The sequence below is a fragment of the Mobula birostris genome, chromosome 4, assembly GCF_030028105.1.
Source record: "Mobula birostris isolate sMobBir1 chromosome 4, sMobBir1.hap1, whole genome shotgun sequence".
Classification (NCBI taxonomy): domain Eukaryota; kingdom Metazoa; phylum Chordata; class Chondrichthyes; order Myliobatiformes; family Myliobatidae; genus Mobula; species Mobula birostris.
The window spans coordinates 62,991,695-63,012,198 of NC_092373.1; the positions used below are offsets into that span (position 1 = coordinate 62,991,695).

Here is a 20,504-nt window from a genome sequence, read left to right on the forward strand (position 1 = left end):
CTTTTGCAGTTCATGAACCCGAAGTACTCATGTAATTGTAATATTTATTGAAGATTTATTAGTATTCTATCAAACTGGCCACCCACAGTACTGTGTCAGTTTGTTTAAACAAAAATCTCCATTAAATATATTCAATTTTTTTTCCCAAACTAACCATCACCCAGAATCCTCCTCAGATGATAATTATCAGAGGTTTTCAAAACGCAGCTTAGAGGAAAATTGATTTCAAGCCAAAACATCTGCAATTATTTCTAATGCCTCAACATGTTATCACTGTAATGTAGAACTTTCAGCAAGACAGTATTTCACGTAATCAAAATGTTTTATGTGACACATTTCTGAATTTACTGCAGGCTTTCAGTTTAATTTATTATGAGATGTTATAACAATAAACTCAGCACAGATAGACTAAACCCACAGAACATACTCAATGTGTTACTATTAATTAGGTCCAGAAGTAGGTTAGAAAATATTCTTCGTATGCCACATAGTTTAAGAGCATCGTGTTCATCGCGTCATTCTAGAAAATAAATTGTATTTGTGTTGGAGTAGCTTCTCTTCAGAAGGAGCTACTAAGTTCATTAGCTTCTGTAAATTGCCCCGGGTAGGCAAGTTGTAGAATCTTGGGTTGGTGGGGGGGGGGTGGGGGGGGGGGGAGAGAGAAGAGGAGGGTGTTAGGAAGAGTCAGTGGAAACATGGGGAGAATGAAATAGTCAGATTGTGTGGATGGGTCAGCAAGAACTAGGTGGGCTGAATGGCCTGTTTCACTGTTGTACAACTCTCTGATCAAGAGTACATATTAACATAATGGGCAGAAAAGTGCCATGTAGGACGTTTTTGAATAAAACAGGCTTGTTTCACAGTTAGCAGACAAATAGCCAGTGTAAGTAAACTAAGGGAAATTCAGCAATACTTTGGCTTTCAATCCAGCTCAAAATCTAATGTGATACACAAACATTGTTGATGGAAATCTTCTCCTTACCTCAAAAGAGTCAAAGAGGAATACAGCGTTGTTCCAGGCCCTCAGCCAAGTCCTTGTCAACCACTGTACTTACACAGCTAGTCCCAAATCCTGAATTCAGCTCGTACCCCTCTAAGCCCATCTCCCCCCCCAATATACTTCCCAACTGATGCCATTATATCTCTCTCTCAACAACTTCCTCTGGCAGCCCATTCCATATACTGCCACCCTCTGTGTGGAAAACAGTGTCATTCAAATCCCTTTTAAATCTTTCCCCCCCTCACCCTAAATCTATGTTCCACATCTCTGCTCACTCCTATCTGGGCATAAAGACTGTTACCTTCTTATCGATGCCTCTCATAATTTTAAACATTTCTGATGCGTTCTGAAGAATAAGGACCTACCCCGTCAACCATAAGACAAAGATGCACAAGACACAGGAGCAGAACAATGCCGTTCGGCCCATCAAGTCTGCTCCACCATTCCATCATGGCTGATTAATTATCCCTCTCAATCCCATTCTTCTGCCTTCACCTCCTAACTTTTGATGCCCTGAACCTATCAACCTCCACCTCAAATATACTCAATGACTTGTCCTCCATAACTTCCACAGACTCACCACTCTCCGCTAAAGAACCTCCTCCTCATCTCTGTTGTACATGGTCATTACTTCGATTCTGAGGCTGTGCACTCTGGTCCTAGACGTTCCCACTTTTAGAAACGTATTCTCCACTTCCACCAGTTCTAGGCCTTTCAATATCTGATAAATTTCAATGAGATCACCCCTCATTCTTCTAAACTCCAGTGAGTACAGGCACAGAGCCATCAAATGCTCCTCACGTGTTAAAACTTTCATTCCTGGAATCATTCTTGTGAACCTCCTCTGGATCCTCTCCAACGTCAGCACATCTTTCTTAGATAAGCAGCCCAAAGCTGCTCACAATACTCCAATTGCAGTCTAACTGATGCCTTATAAAGCCTCGACATTACGTCCTTGCATTTATATTCTAACGGTCTCGAAAGAAAGGCAAGTCCAATGTTAGCATTAATTACCACTAACTCATTCTGAAAATTAACCTTTAGGGAATCCTGCACAAGGCCGTCCAAGTCCCTTTGCAAACCAGATTTTTGAACTTTCTCCCCATTTAGAAAATAGTCTACACCTTTATTTCTTCCACCTAACTGCATGAGCAAGCACTTCCTACATTATACTCCATCTGCCAATTCCTTGTCCATTCTCCCTATTTGTCCACAAGACTATAAGACACAGGAGCAGAATTAAGCCATTCAGCCCATTGAGTCTGCTCTGGCATTCCTTCATGGTTGATCCCAGATCCCACATCCCACTCAACCCCATACACTTGCCTTTTCGCCATACCCTATGATACCCTAACCGATCAGGAAACAATCAACTTCCACCTTAAACATACCCAATGACGACCTCCACCGTAGTCTGTGGCAGAACATTCTTTGGCCAAAAAAACTCCTCCTCACCTCTGTTTTAAAGGGTTACCCCTCGATTTTGAGGCTGTGCCCTCTAGACGGATACCCCTACCAGAAGAAACACAGAAACATAGAAAATAGGTGGAGTAGGCCATTCAGCCCTTCGAGCCTGCACCGCCATTCAGTATGATCATGGCTGATCATCCAACTCAGAACCCTGTACCAGCCTTCCCTCCATACCCCCTGATCCCTTTAGCCACAAGGGCCATATCTAACTCCCTCTTAAATACAGCCAATGAACTGGCCTCAACTGTTTCCTGTGGCAGAGAATTCCACAGATTCACCACTCTCTGTGTGAAGAAGTTATTCCTCATCTCGCTCCTAAAAGGCTTCCCCTTTATCCTTAAGCTGTGACCCCTTGTTCTAGACTTCCCCAACATCTGGAACAATCTTCCTGCATCTAACCTGCCCAATCCCTTTAGAATTTTATATGTTTCAATAAGATCCCCCCTCAATCTTCTAAATTCCAGTGAGTATAAACCTAGTTGATCCAGTCTTTCATCATATGAAAGTCCTGCCATCCCAGGAATCAATCTGGTGAACCTACTTTGTACTCCCTCTATGGCAAGAATGTCTTTCCTCAGATTAGGGGACCAAAACTGCACACAGTACTCCAGGTGTGGTCTCACCAAGGCCTTGTACAACTGCAGTAGTACCTCCCTGCTCCTGTACTCGAATCCTCTTGCTATGAATGCCAGCATACCATTCGCCTTTTTCACCGCCTGCTGTACCTGCATGCTCACTTTCAATGACTGGTGTATAATGACACCCAGGTCTCGTTGCACCTCCCCTTTTCCTAATCGGCCACCATTCAGATAATAATCTGTTTTCCTGTTTTTGCCACCAAAGTGGATAACCTCACATTTATCCACATTAAATTGCATCTGCCATGAATTTACCCACTCACCCAACCTATCCATGTCACCCTGCATCCTCTTAGCATCCTCCTCACAGCTAACACTGCCGCCCAGCTTCGCGTCATCCACAAACTTGCAGATGCTGCATTTAATTCCCTCGTCTGAGTCATTAATATATATTGTAAACAACTGGGGTCCCAGCACTGAGCCTTGCGGTACCCCACTAGTCACTGCCTACCATTCTGAAAAGGTCCCGTTTACTCCCACTCTTTGCTTCCTGTCTGCCAACCAATTCTCTATCCACATCAATACTATATCCCTAATACCGCATGCTTTAAGTTTGCACACTAATCTCCTGTGTGGGACCTTGTCAAAAGCCTTTTGAAAATCCAAATATACCACATCCACTGGTTCTCTCCTATCCACTCTACTAGTTACATCCTCAAAAAATTCTACGAGACTCATCAGACATGATTTTCCTTTCACAAATCTATGCTGACTTTGTCCGATGATTTCACCGCTTTCCAAATGTGCTGTTAGCACATCTTTGATAACTGACTCTAGCATTTTCCCCACCACCGATGTCAGGCTAACCGGTCGAAAATTTCCCGGTTTCTCGCTCTCTCTCCTTTTTTAAAAAGCGGGGTTACATTAGCCACACTCCAATCCTCGGGAGGTAATCCAGAATCTAAAGAGTTTTGAAAAATTATCATTAATGCATCCACTATTTCTTGGGCTAGTTCCTTAAGCACTCTGGGATGCAGACCATCTGGCCCTGGGGATTTATCTGCCTTTAATCCCTTCAATTTACCTAACACCACTTCCCTACTAACATGTATTTCCCTCAGTTCCTCCATCTCACTAGACCCTCGGTCCCCTACTATTTCCGGAAGATTATTTATGTCCTCCTTAGTGAAGACAGAACCAAAGTAGTTGTTCAATCGGTCTGCCATGTCCTTGTTCCCCATGATCAATTCATCTGTTTCTAACTGTAAGGGACCTACATTTGTCTTAACCAATCTTCTTCTTTTCACATATCTATCAAAGCTTTTACAGCCAGTTTTTATGTTCCCTGCCAGTTTTCTCTCATAATCTTTTTTCCCTTTCCTAATTAAGCCCTTTGTCCTCCTCTGCTGGACTCTGAATTTCTCCCAGTCCTCAGGTGTGCCGCTTTTTCTGGCTAATTTGTATGCTTCTTCTTTGGAATTGATACTATCCCTAATTTCTCTTGTCAGTCACGGGTGCACTACCTTCCCTGATTTATTCTTTTGCCAAACTGGGATGTACAATTGTTGTAGTTCATCCATGCAATCCTTAAATGCTTGCCATTGCATATCCACTGTCAACCCTTTAAGTATCATTTGCCAGTCTATCTTAGCTAATTCACGTCTCATACCTTCAAAGTTACCCTTCTTTAAATTCAGAACCTTTGTTTCTGAATTAACTATGTCACTCTCCATCTTAATGAAGAATTCCACCATATTATGGTCACTCTTATGCAAGGGGCCTCTCACGACAAGATTGCTAATTAACCCTTCCTCATTGCTCAAAACCCAGTCCAGAATAGCTTGCTCTCTAGTTGGTTCCTCGACATGTTGGTTCAGAAAACCATCCCGCATACATTCCAAGAAATCCTCTTCCTCAGCACCCTTACCAATTTGGTTCACCCAATCTATTTGTAGATTGAAGTCACCCATTATAACTGCTGTTCCTTTATTGCACACATTTCTAATTTCCTGTTTAATGCCATCCCCAACCTCACTACAACTGTTAGGTGGCCTGTGCACAACTCCCACCAGCGTTTTCTGCCCCTTAGTGTTATACAGCTCTACCCATATCGATTCCACATCCTCCCGGCTAATGTCCTTCATTTCTGTTGCGTTAATCTCCTCTCTAACCAGCAATGCCACCGCACCTTCTTTTCTTTCATATCTATCCCTCCTGAATATTGAATATCCCTGAATGTTGAGCTCGCATCCTTGGTCACCCTGGAGCCATGTCTCTGTGATCCCAACTATATCATATTCATTAATAACTATCTGCACATTCAATTCATCCACCTTGTTACAAATGCTCCTTGCGTTGACACACAAAGCCTTCAGGCTTGCTTTTACAATACTCTTAGCCCTTATACAATCATGTTGAAAAGTGGCCCTTTTTGATTTTTGCCCTGGATTTGCCGGCCTGCCACCTTTACCTTTCATCTTACTACTTTTTGCTTCTACCCTCATTTTACACCCCTCTGTCTCTCTGCATTTGTTCCCATCCCCTTGTCACATTAGTTTAAATCCTCCTGAACAACAGTAGCAAATGCTCCCCCTAGGACATTGGTTCCAGTCCAGCCCAGGTGTAGACCGTTCTGTTTTTTACCGGTCCCACCTCCTCCAGAACTGGTTCCAATGCCCCAGAAATTTAAATCCCTCCCCCTTGCACCATTTTTCAAGCCACGTATTCACCTGAAATATCCTCCTATTTCTACTCTGACTAGCACATGGCACTGGTAGTAATCCAGAGATTATTACCTTTGTGGTCCTACTTTTTAGTTTATCTCCTAACTCCCTGAATTCACCTTGTAGGACCTCATCCCGTTTTTTACCTATTTCGTTGGTACCTTTGTGCACCATGACCACTGGCTGTTCACCCACTCACTCCAGAATGTCCTGCAGCTGCTCAGAGACATCCTTGACCTTTGCACCAGGGAGGCAACATACCCTCCTGGAGTCTCGTTTGCGGCCGCAGAAACGCTCATCTATTCCCCTTACAATCGAATCCCCTATCACTATAGCTCTCCCACTCCTTTTCCTTCCCTCCTGTGCCGCAGAGCCACCCATGGTGCCATGAACTCTGCTGCTGCTGCCTTCCCCTGATGAGACATCTCCCCCAACAGTATCCAAAACAGTATATCTGCTTAGGAGGGAGATGACCTCAGGGAACTCCTGCGCTACCTGCCTACTGCTACACTGTTTAGTGGCCACCCATTCCCTTTCTGCCTTTGTAGCCTTTACCTGCGGTGTGGCCAACTCACTGAATGTGCTATTCACGACTTTCTCAGCACTGCGGATGCTCCAGTATGAATCCATTCGCAGCTCCAGCCGCTCAATGCGGTCTGCCAGAAGCTGCAGTTAGACACATTTCCTGCACACATAGTCATCAGGGACACTGGAAGTATCCCTGATTTCCCACATGCTGCAGGAGGAACAAACCACAGAACATCCTCTCCATATCCATCCAGTCTAGTACTTTCAACGTTCAGTATATTTCAAAGAGATCCCCACACATTCTTCTAAATTCCAATGAGTTTGGGCCCAAATCTGCCAAACACTCCTCATATGTTAACCTCTTCATTCCCAGAATCAACCTTATGAACCTCCTCTGGACTCTCTCCAATGATAACACATCCCTTCTGAGATATGGGGCCCAAAACCATTGACAATACTCTAAGTGTGGCCTGACTAGCGTCTTATAAAGCCTCAGCATTATCTCCTTGCTTTTATATTCTATACCCCTTGAAATAAATGCCAACATTGCATTTGCCTTCTTTACCACAGACTCAACTTGTAAATTAACCTTCTGGGAGTCTTGCACGAGGAACTCCCAAGTCCCTTTGCATCTCTAATGGTTGAAACTTCTCCCCATTTAGATAATAGACCACACTATTTTTCCTTTTACCAAAATGCATGATCATACATTTCCCAACGCTGTATTCCATCTGCCACTTTTTTGCCCATTCTTCCCATTTGTCTAAGTCCTGCTGCAATCGCATTGCTTCCTCAGCACTACCTACTCCTCCATCTATCTTCGTATCATCCACAAACTTTGCCTCATAGCCATCAATTCCATTATCCCAATCATTGATAAACAATGTGAAAAGTAGCAGTCCCAATACTGTGCCCCCCAAGGAACACTAGTCACTGGCAGTCAACCAGAAAAGGCCCCTTTATTCCACTTCCTGCCTCCTGGTTGTCAGCCATTCCTCTATCCATGCCAGAATCTTTCCTGTAACGTCATATGATTTTATCTTGTTACGCAGCCTCATGTGTGGCACCTTATCAAATGCCTTCTGAAAATCCAAGTAAATGACGTACACTGCCTCTCCTTTGTCCACCCTGCTTGTTACTTCCTCGAAGAACACTAACAGATCTGTCAGGCAAGATTTCTCTTTACAAAAACCATGCTGATTTTGGCTTATTTTATCATTAATCAAGTACCCTGAAACCTAATTCTTAATAATAGACTCCAACTCTTTCCCAACCACTGAGGTTAGGCTAACTGGCCTATAGTTTCCTTTCTTTTGTCTTCCTCCCTTCTTACAGAGTGGAATGACATTTGCAATCTTCCAGTCCTCCAGGACCATGTCAGAATCAAATGATTCTTGAAAGATCATGACCAATGTATCCGTTATCTCTTCAGCAACCTCTCTTAGAACTTTGCGAGAAAGTCCATCTGGTCCAGATAACTTACCTACCTTAAGACCATTTATTATGCCTAGCATTTTTTCCTCTCTAGTAGCAATGGCATTCTCTCCTGCTCCCTGACACTCACGAATCTCTGGCACACTGCTGGTGCCTTCCACAATGAAGAGTGATCCAAAGTACCCATGAAATTCATCTGCCAACTCATTGTCCCCCATTATTACCTCACCGGTATCATTTTCCAGTGGTCAAATATCAACTCTCACCTCCCCTTTACTCTTTATATAACTGAAAAAACTTAAGGTATCCTGCTTTATATTATTGGCTAGTTTGCCCTCATATTTCGCCTTTTCCTTACTTGTAGCTTTTTTAGTTGTCTTTTGTTGGATTTTAAGTTTCCCAATCATCCAACTTCCCAGTCACTTTTGCTACCTAATATGTCATTTCCTTGGCTTTTATGCATTCTTTAAATTCCCTTTATCGCCATGGTTGCCTACCCCTGCCATTTCAGAACAATTTCTTCTGTGGGACACATCTGTCCTGCGCCTTGTGAACTATATCCAAAAACTTCAGCCATCTTTGCTCTGCCATCATCACCACCAGTATCCTCCTCCAATCGATCTGGGCAAGCTCCTCTCTCAGGCCTCTGTAATTCCCTTTATTCCATTATAATACTGATATGTGACTTATGCTTCTCCCTCTCAAATTGCAGTACGAATTCGATCATATTATGATCACTGCCTCCGAAGGGTTCCTTTTCATTAAGTTCCCTAATAAGATCTAGGTTATTTCACAACACCCAATCTAAGACAGCCTTTCCCCGTGTAGGCTCAAGCACAAGCTGCTTTAAAAAGCCATCCATAGGCATTCAAAAATTCCCTGTCTTGCAATCTGACGCCAACCTGGTTTTCCCAATCCCCTTGCATATTGAAGTCCCCCATTACAATTGCGTCATTACCTTTATTACATGTCTTTTCCAGTTCCCTTTGCAATCTCAACCCCTCATCTTGCCTGCTATTTGGTGGCCGATATTTGATTCCCATAATGGGTTTTTTACCCTTGCAGTTTCTTAACATCACCCGCAAAGATTCAACATTCTTTGACCCTATGTCGTCTCTTTCTAAAGATTTAATTCCATCTCTTACCAACAGAACAAAAAGCATCACCTATGACTTCCTGCCTGTCCTTTCGATACAAAGTATATCCTTTGATGTTAAGCTCACAACTATAGCCTCTTTTAGCCATGACTCAGTGATGCCCACAACATCACACCAACCAATCTCTGAGTCATTCTGAAGACTCAACACTATCTGATCCTTCCACCTACCTTTGTATTGTCTGCAAACTTGACCACAAAGCCATCATTTCTGTCATCCAAATCATTGACATTTTGTGTGGAAAATAAGTAGTCCCTACACTGATCCCAGTGGAACACCACTAGTCACTGGCAGCCAACCAAGAAAGGCTCCCTTTATTCCCACTCTTTGCCTCCTGCCCATCAGCCAATCTTCTATCCATGCTAGTATCTGTCCTGTAATACAATGGGCCCTTAACTTATTAAACAAACTCATGTGCGACACCTTGTCAAAGGCCTTCTGAAGATCCATGTCAACAACATCCACCAACTCTCCTTTGTCTATCCTGCCTGTTACTTTCTGAAACAATTCCAACAGATTTGTCAAGGTAAATTTCCTCTTAAGGAAACCACGTTGACTCTGGCCCACTTTATCATGCGCCTCCAAGTACCCCAAAACCTCATCCTTAATAATGGACTCCAGCATCTTGCCAATCACCAAAGTCAGGCTAACTGGCCCATAATTTCCTTTCTTCTGCCTCTCGCCCTTCTTTGGCAAGCTGGAGAGCCATATGCAATTTTCCAGTCTTCAGGAACCATTCCAGAATCTAGTGATTCTTGAAGGATCATTATGAATGCCTCCATGATCTCTTCAGCCATCTCTTTCTGAACCCTGGGCTGTCATCTATCTGGTCCAGGTGACTTATCTACCTTCAGACCTTTCAGCTTCCGATGCATCTTCCCCTTCGTAATAGCAACTGCACTTCCTTCTGCCCCCGATACTCTGGAATATTGCTAGTGTCTTCCACAGTGAAGACTGATTTAAGTTCGTCCACCATTACTTTATCCCAAATTACTGTTTCCCCAGTGTTGTTTAACAGCAGTCCAATTTCCACTCTTGCCTTTCTTTTACTCTTTATATATTTTTTTAAAAACTTGTGGTATCCTCTTTTATATTAGAACGTAGAATAGTACAGCACACTGATGAGCCTACCTTCATATTTCATCTTTTCTCTCCATGGTTTTTTTGGTTGTCTTTGGTTTTTAAAGGCTTCCCAGTACTCTAACTTCCCACTAATTGTTGTTATATTATATGCCTTCTCTTATGCTTTTATGCTCTCTTTAATTTCTCTTGTCAGCATATTTGCCTCACCCTCCCTTTAGAATGCTTCACCGTCTTTGGAATGTATCTATCCTGCACATTCCAAATGACCCCAGAAACTCCAGCCATTGCTGCTCAGCCGTCATCCCTGAAGAGTATCCCCTTCCAATCAATTTTAGCCAGCTCCTCTCTCATGTCTCTATAATTCCCTTTACTACAGTGTAATAGTGATACATCTGTCTTTATTTTCTCCCTCCCAAACTGCAGGGTGAATTCTATGATCACCGACTCCCAAGAGTTCTTTACCTTAAAGCTCCCTAATCAAGTTTGGTTCATTATATGTTTGTACAACACTGAATCCAGAATTGCCTTTCCCCTACTGGGCTCAACCACAAGCTGCTTAAAAAGCTCTCATAGGCATTCTACAGATTCCCTCTTGTTATACAGCACTAGTCTGATTTTCCCAATCTACCTGCATATTGAATCCACATGACTATCATAACATTGCCTGTATTACAAGCCTCTTCTATCTCCCATTATAATTTATATTCCACATCCTGGCTACTGTTTGGGGGGCCTGTATATAACACACATCAGTGTCTTTTTACCCTTGCAATTCCTTAACTCTACCTACAAGGTTTCTACATCTTCCAGTCCTAGGTCAACTCTTTCTAAGGATTTGATTTTAAGTTTTTTTAAACCAACAGACCACCATCTCTGCTTACCTGCCTATCCTTGCAACACAACGTGTACCCTTGAATGTTAAACTCCCAACTACGGTCTTTCAGCTATGACTCAGTGATACCCACAACATACCTGCCAATCTCTAACAGCACTACATCTATTCTGTATATAGCATGCATTCAAATTAATACTTTCAGTGCTGTATTCATTACCCTTTTCAATCTTGCCCCCATGTTACACTTCAACTCATCCCACTGACTGCAATTTTGCCCTATCATATGCCTGTCCTTCCTTAGTCTCAATACATTGACTTGTATATCAACTGCTTCACCCTCAGCACTATCATTCTGAATAATGCTCAATGAAACCCAATTCAATCTTGTTTGTTTGCAGATAGCCTTACCTCACTAAAGCATTCAACAAATCCCATTTAAAGAAAATAGGCTCATGTACATTCTACAATGTTCAGTTCAAACAAACTATCGTACTGATTGATGTAAAAGCCTATAGAGTTTCCCTGGGAATCTTACCACTGGGATATAAATCTACAGTGTGCCATTTTTTTGTTTGGGAAGAAAGAACCCACAGGCTGTATGTTTGCTTGCCTTTTCACGCACTTTTGAAAATGCCATGCAGGTGTTCTCTTGGGATTTTAGGAAAAATATCTCCTTTGAGGTGTAATTATTCAATGCTGATTAATAAAAAGTCAAAGAATTTCTCTATACTTAAGACAGAGTAGCAGTGGGTGAAGGTCCAAAGCTATGTCAAGCACCAACTTTCTTGACAACAATTTTCAGGTAACTTGATGAGGAAAGAATATAGATATACAGATACACACACACACACACACACACACACACAGGTTCTAAAGTGTATGCAGTAAATAAAAATTTAGAAACATCAATTCAAGAACTTGGATGAATATCCAGCTTTATTTACATGCAAAACAGAATGACAAGATTAAACTAACTTGCACATAACACAGCTTTAACAAATCAAATCATGCAATGATCTAGAAGTTCTTGGCCATGTAACAATCAGAACATACTTACCAGGTCAAAATTAATTTAAAGTTTACTCAAGAATATATTAGCATTAAATTAAGCCATCAAAATGGCATTCCTTGTAACTTAAAATCTCTTGCAGTTCACGTACTTGTGAATGCTTATCAGCAGTCCTCCAAATCCTTGCTGCCGTTCACGTACGTGGTCTCCTGAAAATACACGCAATTCTCAATTATCATGTATTGTCATTATATTGAAAGGGAATTGCCAACCAATCTATTTCCTTTGCCTCCATAAAACCTGCACCTACCAGCTAAGATTCATCCATAACAAATAACAACTTTAAAAATACAATCAGTGATCAATGTTAAAAAGGCATTTTGTATCCAGTTTCGCTCATATAAATATACAAGACCTTACTCAAATATTCATTCAGTTCTTATTTCCTGGAGTGTTTAGCCTCACGCCATATATATCGGTTGCTTGCTATGTGCCTGTTATGGCTGCCCCAAATTAAAACCATGGTGTAAGGGCACATTGCTGTTCACTCTTTTACTCAAGACCTTGTTTTTCATTTTTTTCTGGTTGCTCTGAAATCAAATGTAAATTAAAAAATTATTTGTATCAGGGTTACGAATACAGACCACTGCAATTCCTCCTGGTTCATGTCTGCCCACTGCTCCTTCCTCTCATGTAGACGGAATGGTATTAAGTTATTACATGCCATACATGGGATATGCTCTTTCTGTCGAGATCCCCTACATAAATCTGAGAAAATGAAGTTAGATCTATAAAAGGTACAGTAAATAGGGTGATTAATAAAATGCTTAGTACTGATAAAGGAGTACTTAGCACATAAGTGCTTAGCAATTATAGCTTAATAATTGCAGCTAAGTGCTTTACTGTATGTTTATATGATGCTAATTTGGTAAAATCATTTAAGCAATATTTATGAGAATCAGCTATAATTTGACTACAAATTTGATATTTCTGGCTTTTCCATTTAATAGTACTGTGAAAATAATCTGCAAAGTAAAATGAAAATTAAATGTGAAATGTTGCAAATAGAATCAGACACTTTTGGGGAATGACAGCAGTGCATGCTGATGCTGTGATGAATGATATCATCTTTTACTCTGACACAGTCATTTAATGACCATTTTTGCTTTGACTTCTGTCTTGCTCTCATAAAGGAACATTGTAAAGTATCACTGGTCATTTTGAAGCTGCATCAGCAAAAAACCCCAATACATCTTCACAACACAAGAAGTGACCAAACCTTCAAAGTGAGTCTGCAGGTTGTGGAATCAGTTCAGAGTTGAGGAGAGTGGCGTTATCCACACTGGTTCAGAAGCCTGACGGTTGAAGGGTAATAACTGCCTTTTTTAAATGTTTATATATATTTAATGATGGGATCCAAAGACAATAAATAACAAACTATGTAATGCAACATGTGGAGCAGAGCTGAATTTCAAAGTTGCAATAAAGCAGAAAGGAAAAGTTCACTTAGAATCCTATTTGAATCAAAGAATATCCAAATAGGGAAATATCAAAGACAACTGATGCATGGCAAATCAAGTACAGTAAATTAAGGGTGTGAAATGCAATGGGTTAAATTCCTCAACTTATCTGACACTATAAAGCTGTGGCTATTCTGTCTTCTTGCATCTAGATGGTTCGTTACCCATTCAGTTGTATCACCAAACTGACAACAAACAGAATTCAAGAACACAGTCACAAACAAGAGAAAATCTGCAGATGCTGGAAATCCAAGCAACACACACAAAATGCTGGAGAAACTCAGCAGGCCTGGCAGCATCAATGATAAAGAGTACCATTGACATTTCAGGTCAAGACCCTTCAGGAGGACTGAAGAACCCGGACTATATTACTATAAGATGAATTTTCAGTTATAATAAACAAAAGGATACTATTTCTCTCAACGCAGCGGGCCAGGCAGCATCTCTAGGAAGAGGCACAGTCGACGTTTCGGGCCGAGACCCTTCGTCAGGACAAAGTGCTGCTGCGTTCACCAGCAACTTTGAAGTGTATTGCTTGAGTTTCCAGCATCTGCAGAATTCCTCGTGTTTACGATACTATTTCTCCCTAGCCACTGACTGGCGTGCTCAGGGCTTATAGAATTTTCTATTTTTCAAATATTCAATGTCCACTGAATTTTGTGAATTTCGTATAAACTATGATTCTGTTCAGATACACTAAATTACACCAGAAGATAACTTGTTATTAAAATCAGAATCAATTTTTTTATGTCTGTTTTATATGACATGAAACTGTTCTGCAGCAGCAGCATGGTGCAAGGACATAAAACTAGAAATGTAATGAAATAAATATAGTGCAAATAATGAGGTCATGTTTGTGGACCGCTCACTGCTTTTGCAAAATATTTCTGCATATATCCTATCAATCTAATAATTCATATCCAGACAAAGCATAGTGTTACCCACTGAATATACCAAATGCAATTTAAGACTAGCATATGTAACTTGCTGTGAGTACTGCACATTCCTCATCCTGCCACGATGCTGGATTTAAAAGAAAATCCTGAATCATATTCAGTTATGTGCAATGGTCAAGTTAGTCCATGACTGGCATTTGAGGCTTCAGATATTTTCCTTGAACTATCACTACCAATTCACAGATACTTACCCGAGCTCTCCTTATGCAAAATAAAAGCCAGTGAGATCAGGTGGCTGCAGTCAGATAATGTTCATGGCCTTCTTGATAAAATGCCTAGTACTTGTATTATCTAAAACTGCCTATACTGCTGTCAGTTGCTGTAACAGGCAACAAGACAAATCAGGCAGCATCACCAAGTGCAATCCTTCCCCATGAGTTTAACGCAATCTATGCATCTTGAACAGAAGGGGATTAAAATGTCACCACCCACCCTGAAGGCATCCAATGCAGCTAAATCCGCAGTTACTGTTGTGAACACAAGATCAGTCTTCCGGAGAGTGAACCCATAGAGATTATCTGGCCTCGATCACGAACCTGCCTGTGCCCTCAGATCCTGTGACACTATGGCTACTGCATAGTGACTTTGACACCTACCATCATGGAGTGAATTAAGAGGCTGGTGATGGCACGCATTAACTCCAGCTTGACCCAATGCAATTCCCCCTCCACTGAAACAGGTTGACTAGCCCCATAAGGAACCCTGGAGCAGCAGAACAGTAAAGATATCAATCTCAGACTAGTAAACACAAGGAAGTGTTAAACTAGTGTTTATTGACAACCACTCCACCGTCTTTACTTCCTGGCCAACAGATCTTAAGCAGCAAGGCCAGAGAGCAACATCAACAGTGCTGAGGTCGAGAGGGCTGACAGCTGCAAGTTCCGAGGAATAAACATCACGAATAGCTTGCTGTGATCCAAACACACTCATTCCACAGCCAAGAAAGCTCAGTAGCAGCTCTTTCTCAAGAGGCCATAGAAATTTGGCATGGTCTCCCTTTGACCCTCACCAATTTTTGATCAATGCACCACAAACAGCATCCAATCCAGACACATCACGGTTGAGTACGACAACTGGTCTGCCCATGACCACAAGAGGTTGCAGAGAGTCATGGACACAGCTCAGCTCATCATCGAAACCAGCCTCCACCTTACAAACTCTGCATACAATTCTTGCTGCACTGGTAACGCAGCCAGCGTAATCAAAGACACTGCCCATTCTCTCTTTTCTCCCCTCCCGCTGGGCAGAAGATACGAACACCTGAAAGCACATAGCACCAGGCTCAAGGACAGCATCTACCCAACTCTTTTTAAAAACTACTGAATATTTCCTTCATATGATAAAAGGACTCCATCTCACAATCTACCTCATTATGACCCCGCACCTTATTGTCTACCTGCACTCTCTGTAACCTCTTGTACTACTTCAAAGCACTGCTGTAAAGAAGTGATCTGTATATTCTACCTGCAAACCAGGTCCTTCACTGTTCATCAGTCCATGTGACAATAATAAATCAATTTGCCCCACTACACGACTACCGTCAACTCCACAGAACTGATACATTTGGAAGTACCATTGATAGACTGATGCATTTTCATGGATTTGCAACCTTTGTCAAGTCTGAGCCTAGCCTTAGAACTTTTACATACTAAGGGTATAGGTGTCATGGCTTATGGGCTCAATCATGATGTTTGCATTGTAGCCTAACCTAATCAGGAGAGAGATGTGGATTTGCTGAAGCATATTCAGTTAATATACAGCAAACGTACTAAGGGTATAGGTGTCATGGCGCATGGGCTCAATCATGAAGTTTGCATTGTAGCCTTTCCTAATCAGCAGAGAAATGTGGGTTTGCTTAAGCATATTCGGGTAATATACAGCCAACGTACCATAAATTTGATCTAAATTAATTCAATATTCAGGCCAAAAATTATCTGTTTAATACTCCCACTCTGAACACCACTCAGTCCGCACAAACTAGACTTTGCAAAACTATGATTATGAATTTCATTTCATCGATGGACGGAGAAATGAAAAAAAGTTGTCACTTACACATTGTACAGTGCCGTAAAGTTAACAAATTTCATGACATTTGCTGATGATAATTAAATCTGATTCGGAAAAGGAAGAAAAATGTGCGCCAGCAACTTTAGCACAATAGCTTTCAATACATTAACAACATAATAACTACATCTCCCATCCATTGATACTAGCGAGTTCTGGATGTTATCTGTTTCCAAAAGGATACAGTCCTTCAGAGTCATGCTGAGAAGATGGAAAGGCTCTGCATCCTCAAGGATTATTTTCTGAGTAACAGACGTAACTCAGAACTGAGACTGTTATCTCATGACATTCAATTGAGTTTTATGGCTCAAAAAATAAAGATGTGTCAGGAAATTTTTCAGGATTGTGCATGCTATTCTCAACCAAACAATGTGAGGATTTGTGAAAAAGGAAAAAAATCAGGACAAGTTTGCATTGCAAGTCAATATCTTGGAACACAGTGCACCTCAGTTTGAAAAGTGGCAGCTGACCATTCCAGTTTATGAAACTCAGAATTGGACCAACTCCCAGGATGAAGTGCATGGGAATCAAGTGGAGCTCAAAGCTGCCAAGCACAGCACAGAAACAAGCCCTTTGGCCTATCTGGTCCAAGCCAAACTAGTGATCTGTCTCGTCCCACTGGCCTGCACCTGGACCATAGCTCTCCATACATCTCCCACCCATGTCCCTATTCAAATTTCTTTTCAATGTTGAAATCGAATCTGCAGGCACTTCTGCCGGCAGCTCCTTCCACCACCCCCTGAGTGAAGTGCCCCCTCATGATTGAATTAGTTTTGACCAACTATGAATAAGCTTGATCTGTCTCCTCTGTAGTCAGGATATAGGTTTTAAAGTGTATTCTAAAGTTCATCTTACAGACCAATAATCTGACTGAAGGGTAGACACTGGAGACAGCAGATGCTGGAACCTAGAGAGGGGGAAAACTGTCAGAGGAACTCAGTACGTCCAGCAGCATCTGCAGGAGAGGAACTGTCAATATCTCAGGTCAAGACCATGAATCGGGATGGAGTATGGTATGAAGGTGAAAATGGGAAGCATTTGGGAGAAATTAAGCACAGACGGAAGAAAGAAAGAAGGGAGAAGGAGTGTTAAAATGTGTGATGGGGGAGGGTGGACTAGAAGATGGTCTGAGAAAGGAAACAAAAAATTGGGAGGACCAGAAGTGGATTGGAGAAATCAGAAGAGTGGCACACAGCAGGTAATGATTACATGCAACTGGAAAATTCAATGTTCATACCATTGAGTAGTTTGGCATACTTAAAGGATGATGATGACATATCAAATAGATCAAGTTTGTAGTAAACTTGACTATAACAAGCTTGCAAAGCTGGTCTAAAAGGGACAGAATATTGATAATCACTCAAGGTGAATTCTCTAATGGACAGGTGGCTCCTGGCTGGCTATCAAATGATTTACTAATTAGTACAGGCAGTTGGCTGAATAAGAAGAGCTTTGTCCCGATTTAAAATCGTCAACACTTGGCTTGGTAGAGGATATCCTCGGGAGGAAAGGGTTTTCTCCACCAAGAAGACAGATAATTAATTTGAGAGGATTTTTCAAAATCTCGATTACAGAATGGGAAAAAAAAGCGAGCAAAGCGATTCAGCAAATGACAAAACAAACCAATTCTATCAAACCGCTTTTAAAGTTTAACTTTGACATAGTTACTGAGGGAAACCTACAACTAACGATTGCCAGGGGAAGTAATCGGTAATTCCAATTGCCAGCGACCATTTAAACTGATAGGTTTGTTTTTTTTAATTCACAAAATGAAGCAAAACTATGATATAGACTAATGAAATAGCAACTGCATTCACTCCAGAAAAAATAACCCAACCCAAACATATTCCTCTCGAACATTCAGAGTAGGATTACCTGCATCGATTTTGATACTGCTTTAAGCGCGATGAATCCGGTGCAATATTCGTTAATTATATATACAACGCTGGAATAAACTGAAGAGTCAGTAGTAAGCATTCAAATTCACCCTACAACGTGAAACCAGAGAAAGGCGTGCTGTTCTATCGAATGTAGCCAAGGAAGGGACGGGCACAAGGAAAACTCAGTTTGCGTGCGGGAAATCTCCAACACAGTATGTCTGTGCAGAGCAGCCGCCGCCCGGACGCACGGGGTTGATCTCCCCGGGAAGCTACACGTGAAGGCAGCCCATCCCAGTGAAACCAGCGGGCAGCCACGGTGCTGCACACCCCTAAATTCAAATGCACCTACAGAACATCTAGAATAGAACAACAAAAAAAAAATACAGGGTTAAGAGGAAAATAAAATCAATTACCAGGCGCATCTTGGCGTTTCCCAGGCAATGAAACTGAAGGCTGAATTCTCGAGCAAGAATCGGCTCTCCAAGCTCTGGTGCGCCGTGCAGAGTCCCGTAGTGAGAAGCTCGGGTGTTACGCACACCGTGAGCATCTGAGCGACACCGTCAAAGCGAAAGCACCCACCCCACAGGCAGCAGGCGGACTAACCAAACACACCAATGAACTCATTACAATTTGGGAAGTGAATCGAGCGGGAAGGTTGGGTTAGCGCAGGCGTTTGGTCATGCTCCAACAACTGCACAGAAACGTGCGCGTTGCATCCACCGCCGTTAAACATTCAAAAGTGCGCACGGAGTGGCCTTCCCGCTGCATTCGTACACTTTGCTCGGCGGCGATTTACACTCTTTAGAAGTGCAACGATTTCAGATCTAACTTGTAAACCCAATTCCATCTGTTTCTATATTAAGTGTCCAAAAGCCAAACAGACTGTATTTTAAAGGGGTTTAAGGTTTTCTATTGTGCCGAAGGCCATATGTTAAGTTTTGTAGACTTTTGAGAATACAGCATATTAAGTCCCCCTTTGTTTCTTTTTCTTGTTATTGTATTGACAGTCAAATTAATTTGTATCCATGAGAATGCTAAAATTGACGTGATTTGTCTTCCATTTGCAAATTACACGGGCATTCGAAAGGTCTTCTTATTAATGCAAGTTTTATAAATGCAAATACGGTTCTCGTAATTTTAATCGAAACCATTCCACAAATAAGGCCAAGGATTTAGGTTGACTCTCCAAATCAGTACTGAGGGAGTGATTCAATGTTTGATATTGGAACAAAGAAATTCAGCCAGGATTCCTTTTGCACTATTCTCATACGAAATAGAGGGCTTCAGAGTGAAACATGACAGCAACTATTTCCAGGTCAAATCACATCAGCAAGTTCAAATACTCACTTCCAGTCGTCATATGTGACAATGGTACCATTTCATTGCCAGTCATTTACATATTGCAGCATTCTGTAACCATATTTGGAATTTAAGCACCCAAGCATTGGTCATTCCTGGAATAATTATGCTCAGTCAGAAACTTTACTATTTAAATGTGGCCTTCTTGAGCAAGTTGCAAACCTGTACTGGGAACCTATCAGTACAAGTTGCTTTTTATTTTACTTAACTTGTTTGTGGCTTCTACCACTGCACTGACATACACCCCATGACTTCTGGTCCTAATATCAGATTACCTCCTGCCCCTAAAGATTTTATCTGTGACAAATATCCCTTCATACCACCTCCAACCAACTGCACACCTTCGGACTCCCTACGACTACCTTCCAATCACAATCAGGTCCCCAGTTGCTGATGCTTTTCACACCTTAACCCCCAGATCTGTCCCATTTCACATCCCATCTTCCTTTGCATGTGCTACATGAGTCAAGAAAGGGGGGCAGTTAGGGTCCCACTGAAATAATTGTTGGCATTCTGCACAACAACCCTTTAGTGCACTTTTAATATCACACGTTTTTATACCTGAATCTTAAACTTACTTGTTCTCTCAAATAACACCAAAAAAATCATCCATGGCACTATTTTGAAGAGAAACAGAATTATTATTGCCCACAGCTGATGTTTGTCTGTTAATCAACATTAGTTTAAGGTCATATTTTATGGCCTGTGGGATCTCCCTTTGCAAACATCAGCTGCCCCCTTTTCTACTTTAGAACAGTAACTGCAATTCAAACTGCCATATTGGCCGTGAAGTTCAAAGTAAATTTATTATCAAAGTACATATATGTCACCCATATACAACCCTGAAGTTCATTTTCTTACGGTCACAGTAAATACAAAAACATAATAGAATTAATGAAAGGTCACAC

General features: G+C 41.5%; 1 protein-coding gene across 2 annotated transcripts in view; it reads right to left on the reverse strand.

Annotated features, from left to right (window-relative positions):
• The window catches only part of LOC140196365 (IQ domain-containing protein J-like), a 260,193-nt gene extending 241,474 nt beyond the window's left edge, over positions 1-18,719 (reverse strand). For both annotated transcript variants that reach the window (XM_072255447.1, XM_072255446.1), the window contains exon 1: positions 18,651-18,719. In XM_072255447.1, coding sequence (XP_072111548.1) covers positions 18,651-18,659 — 9 coding nt within the window. In that variant the 5' untranslated portion in view covers positions 18,660-18,719. The remainder of the gene's footprint in view (positions 1-18,650) is intronic.
• Positions 18,720-20,504: the final 1,785 nt, after the last annotated feature.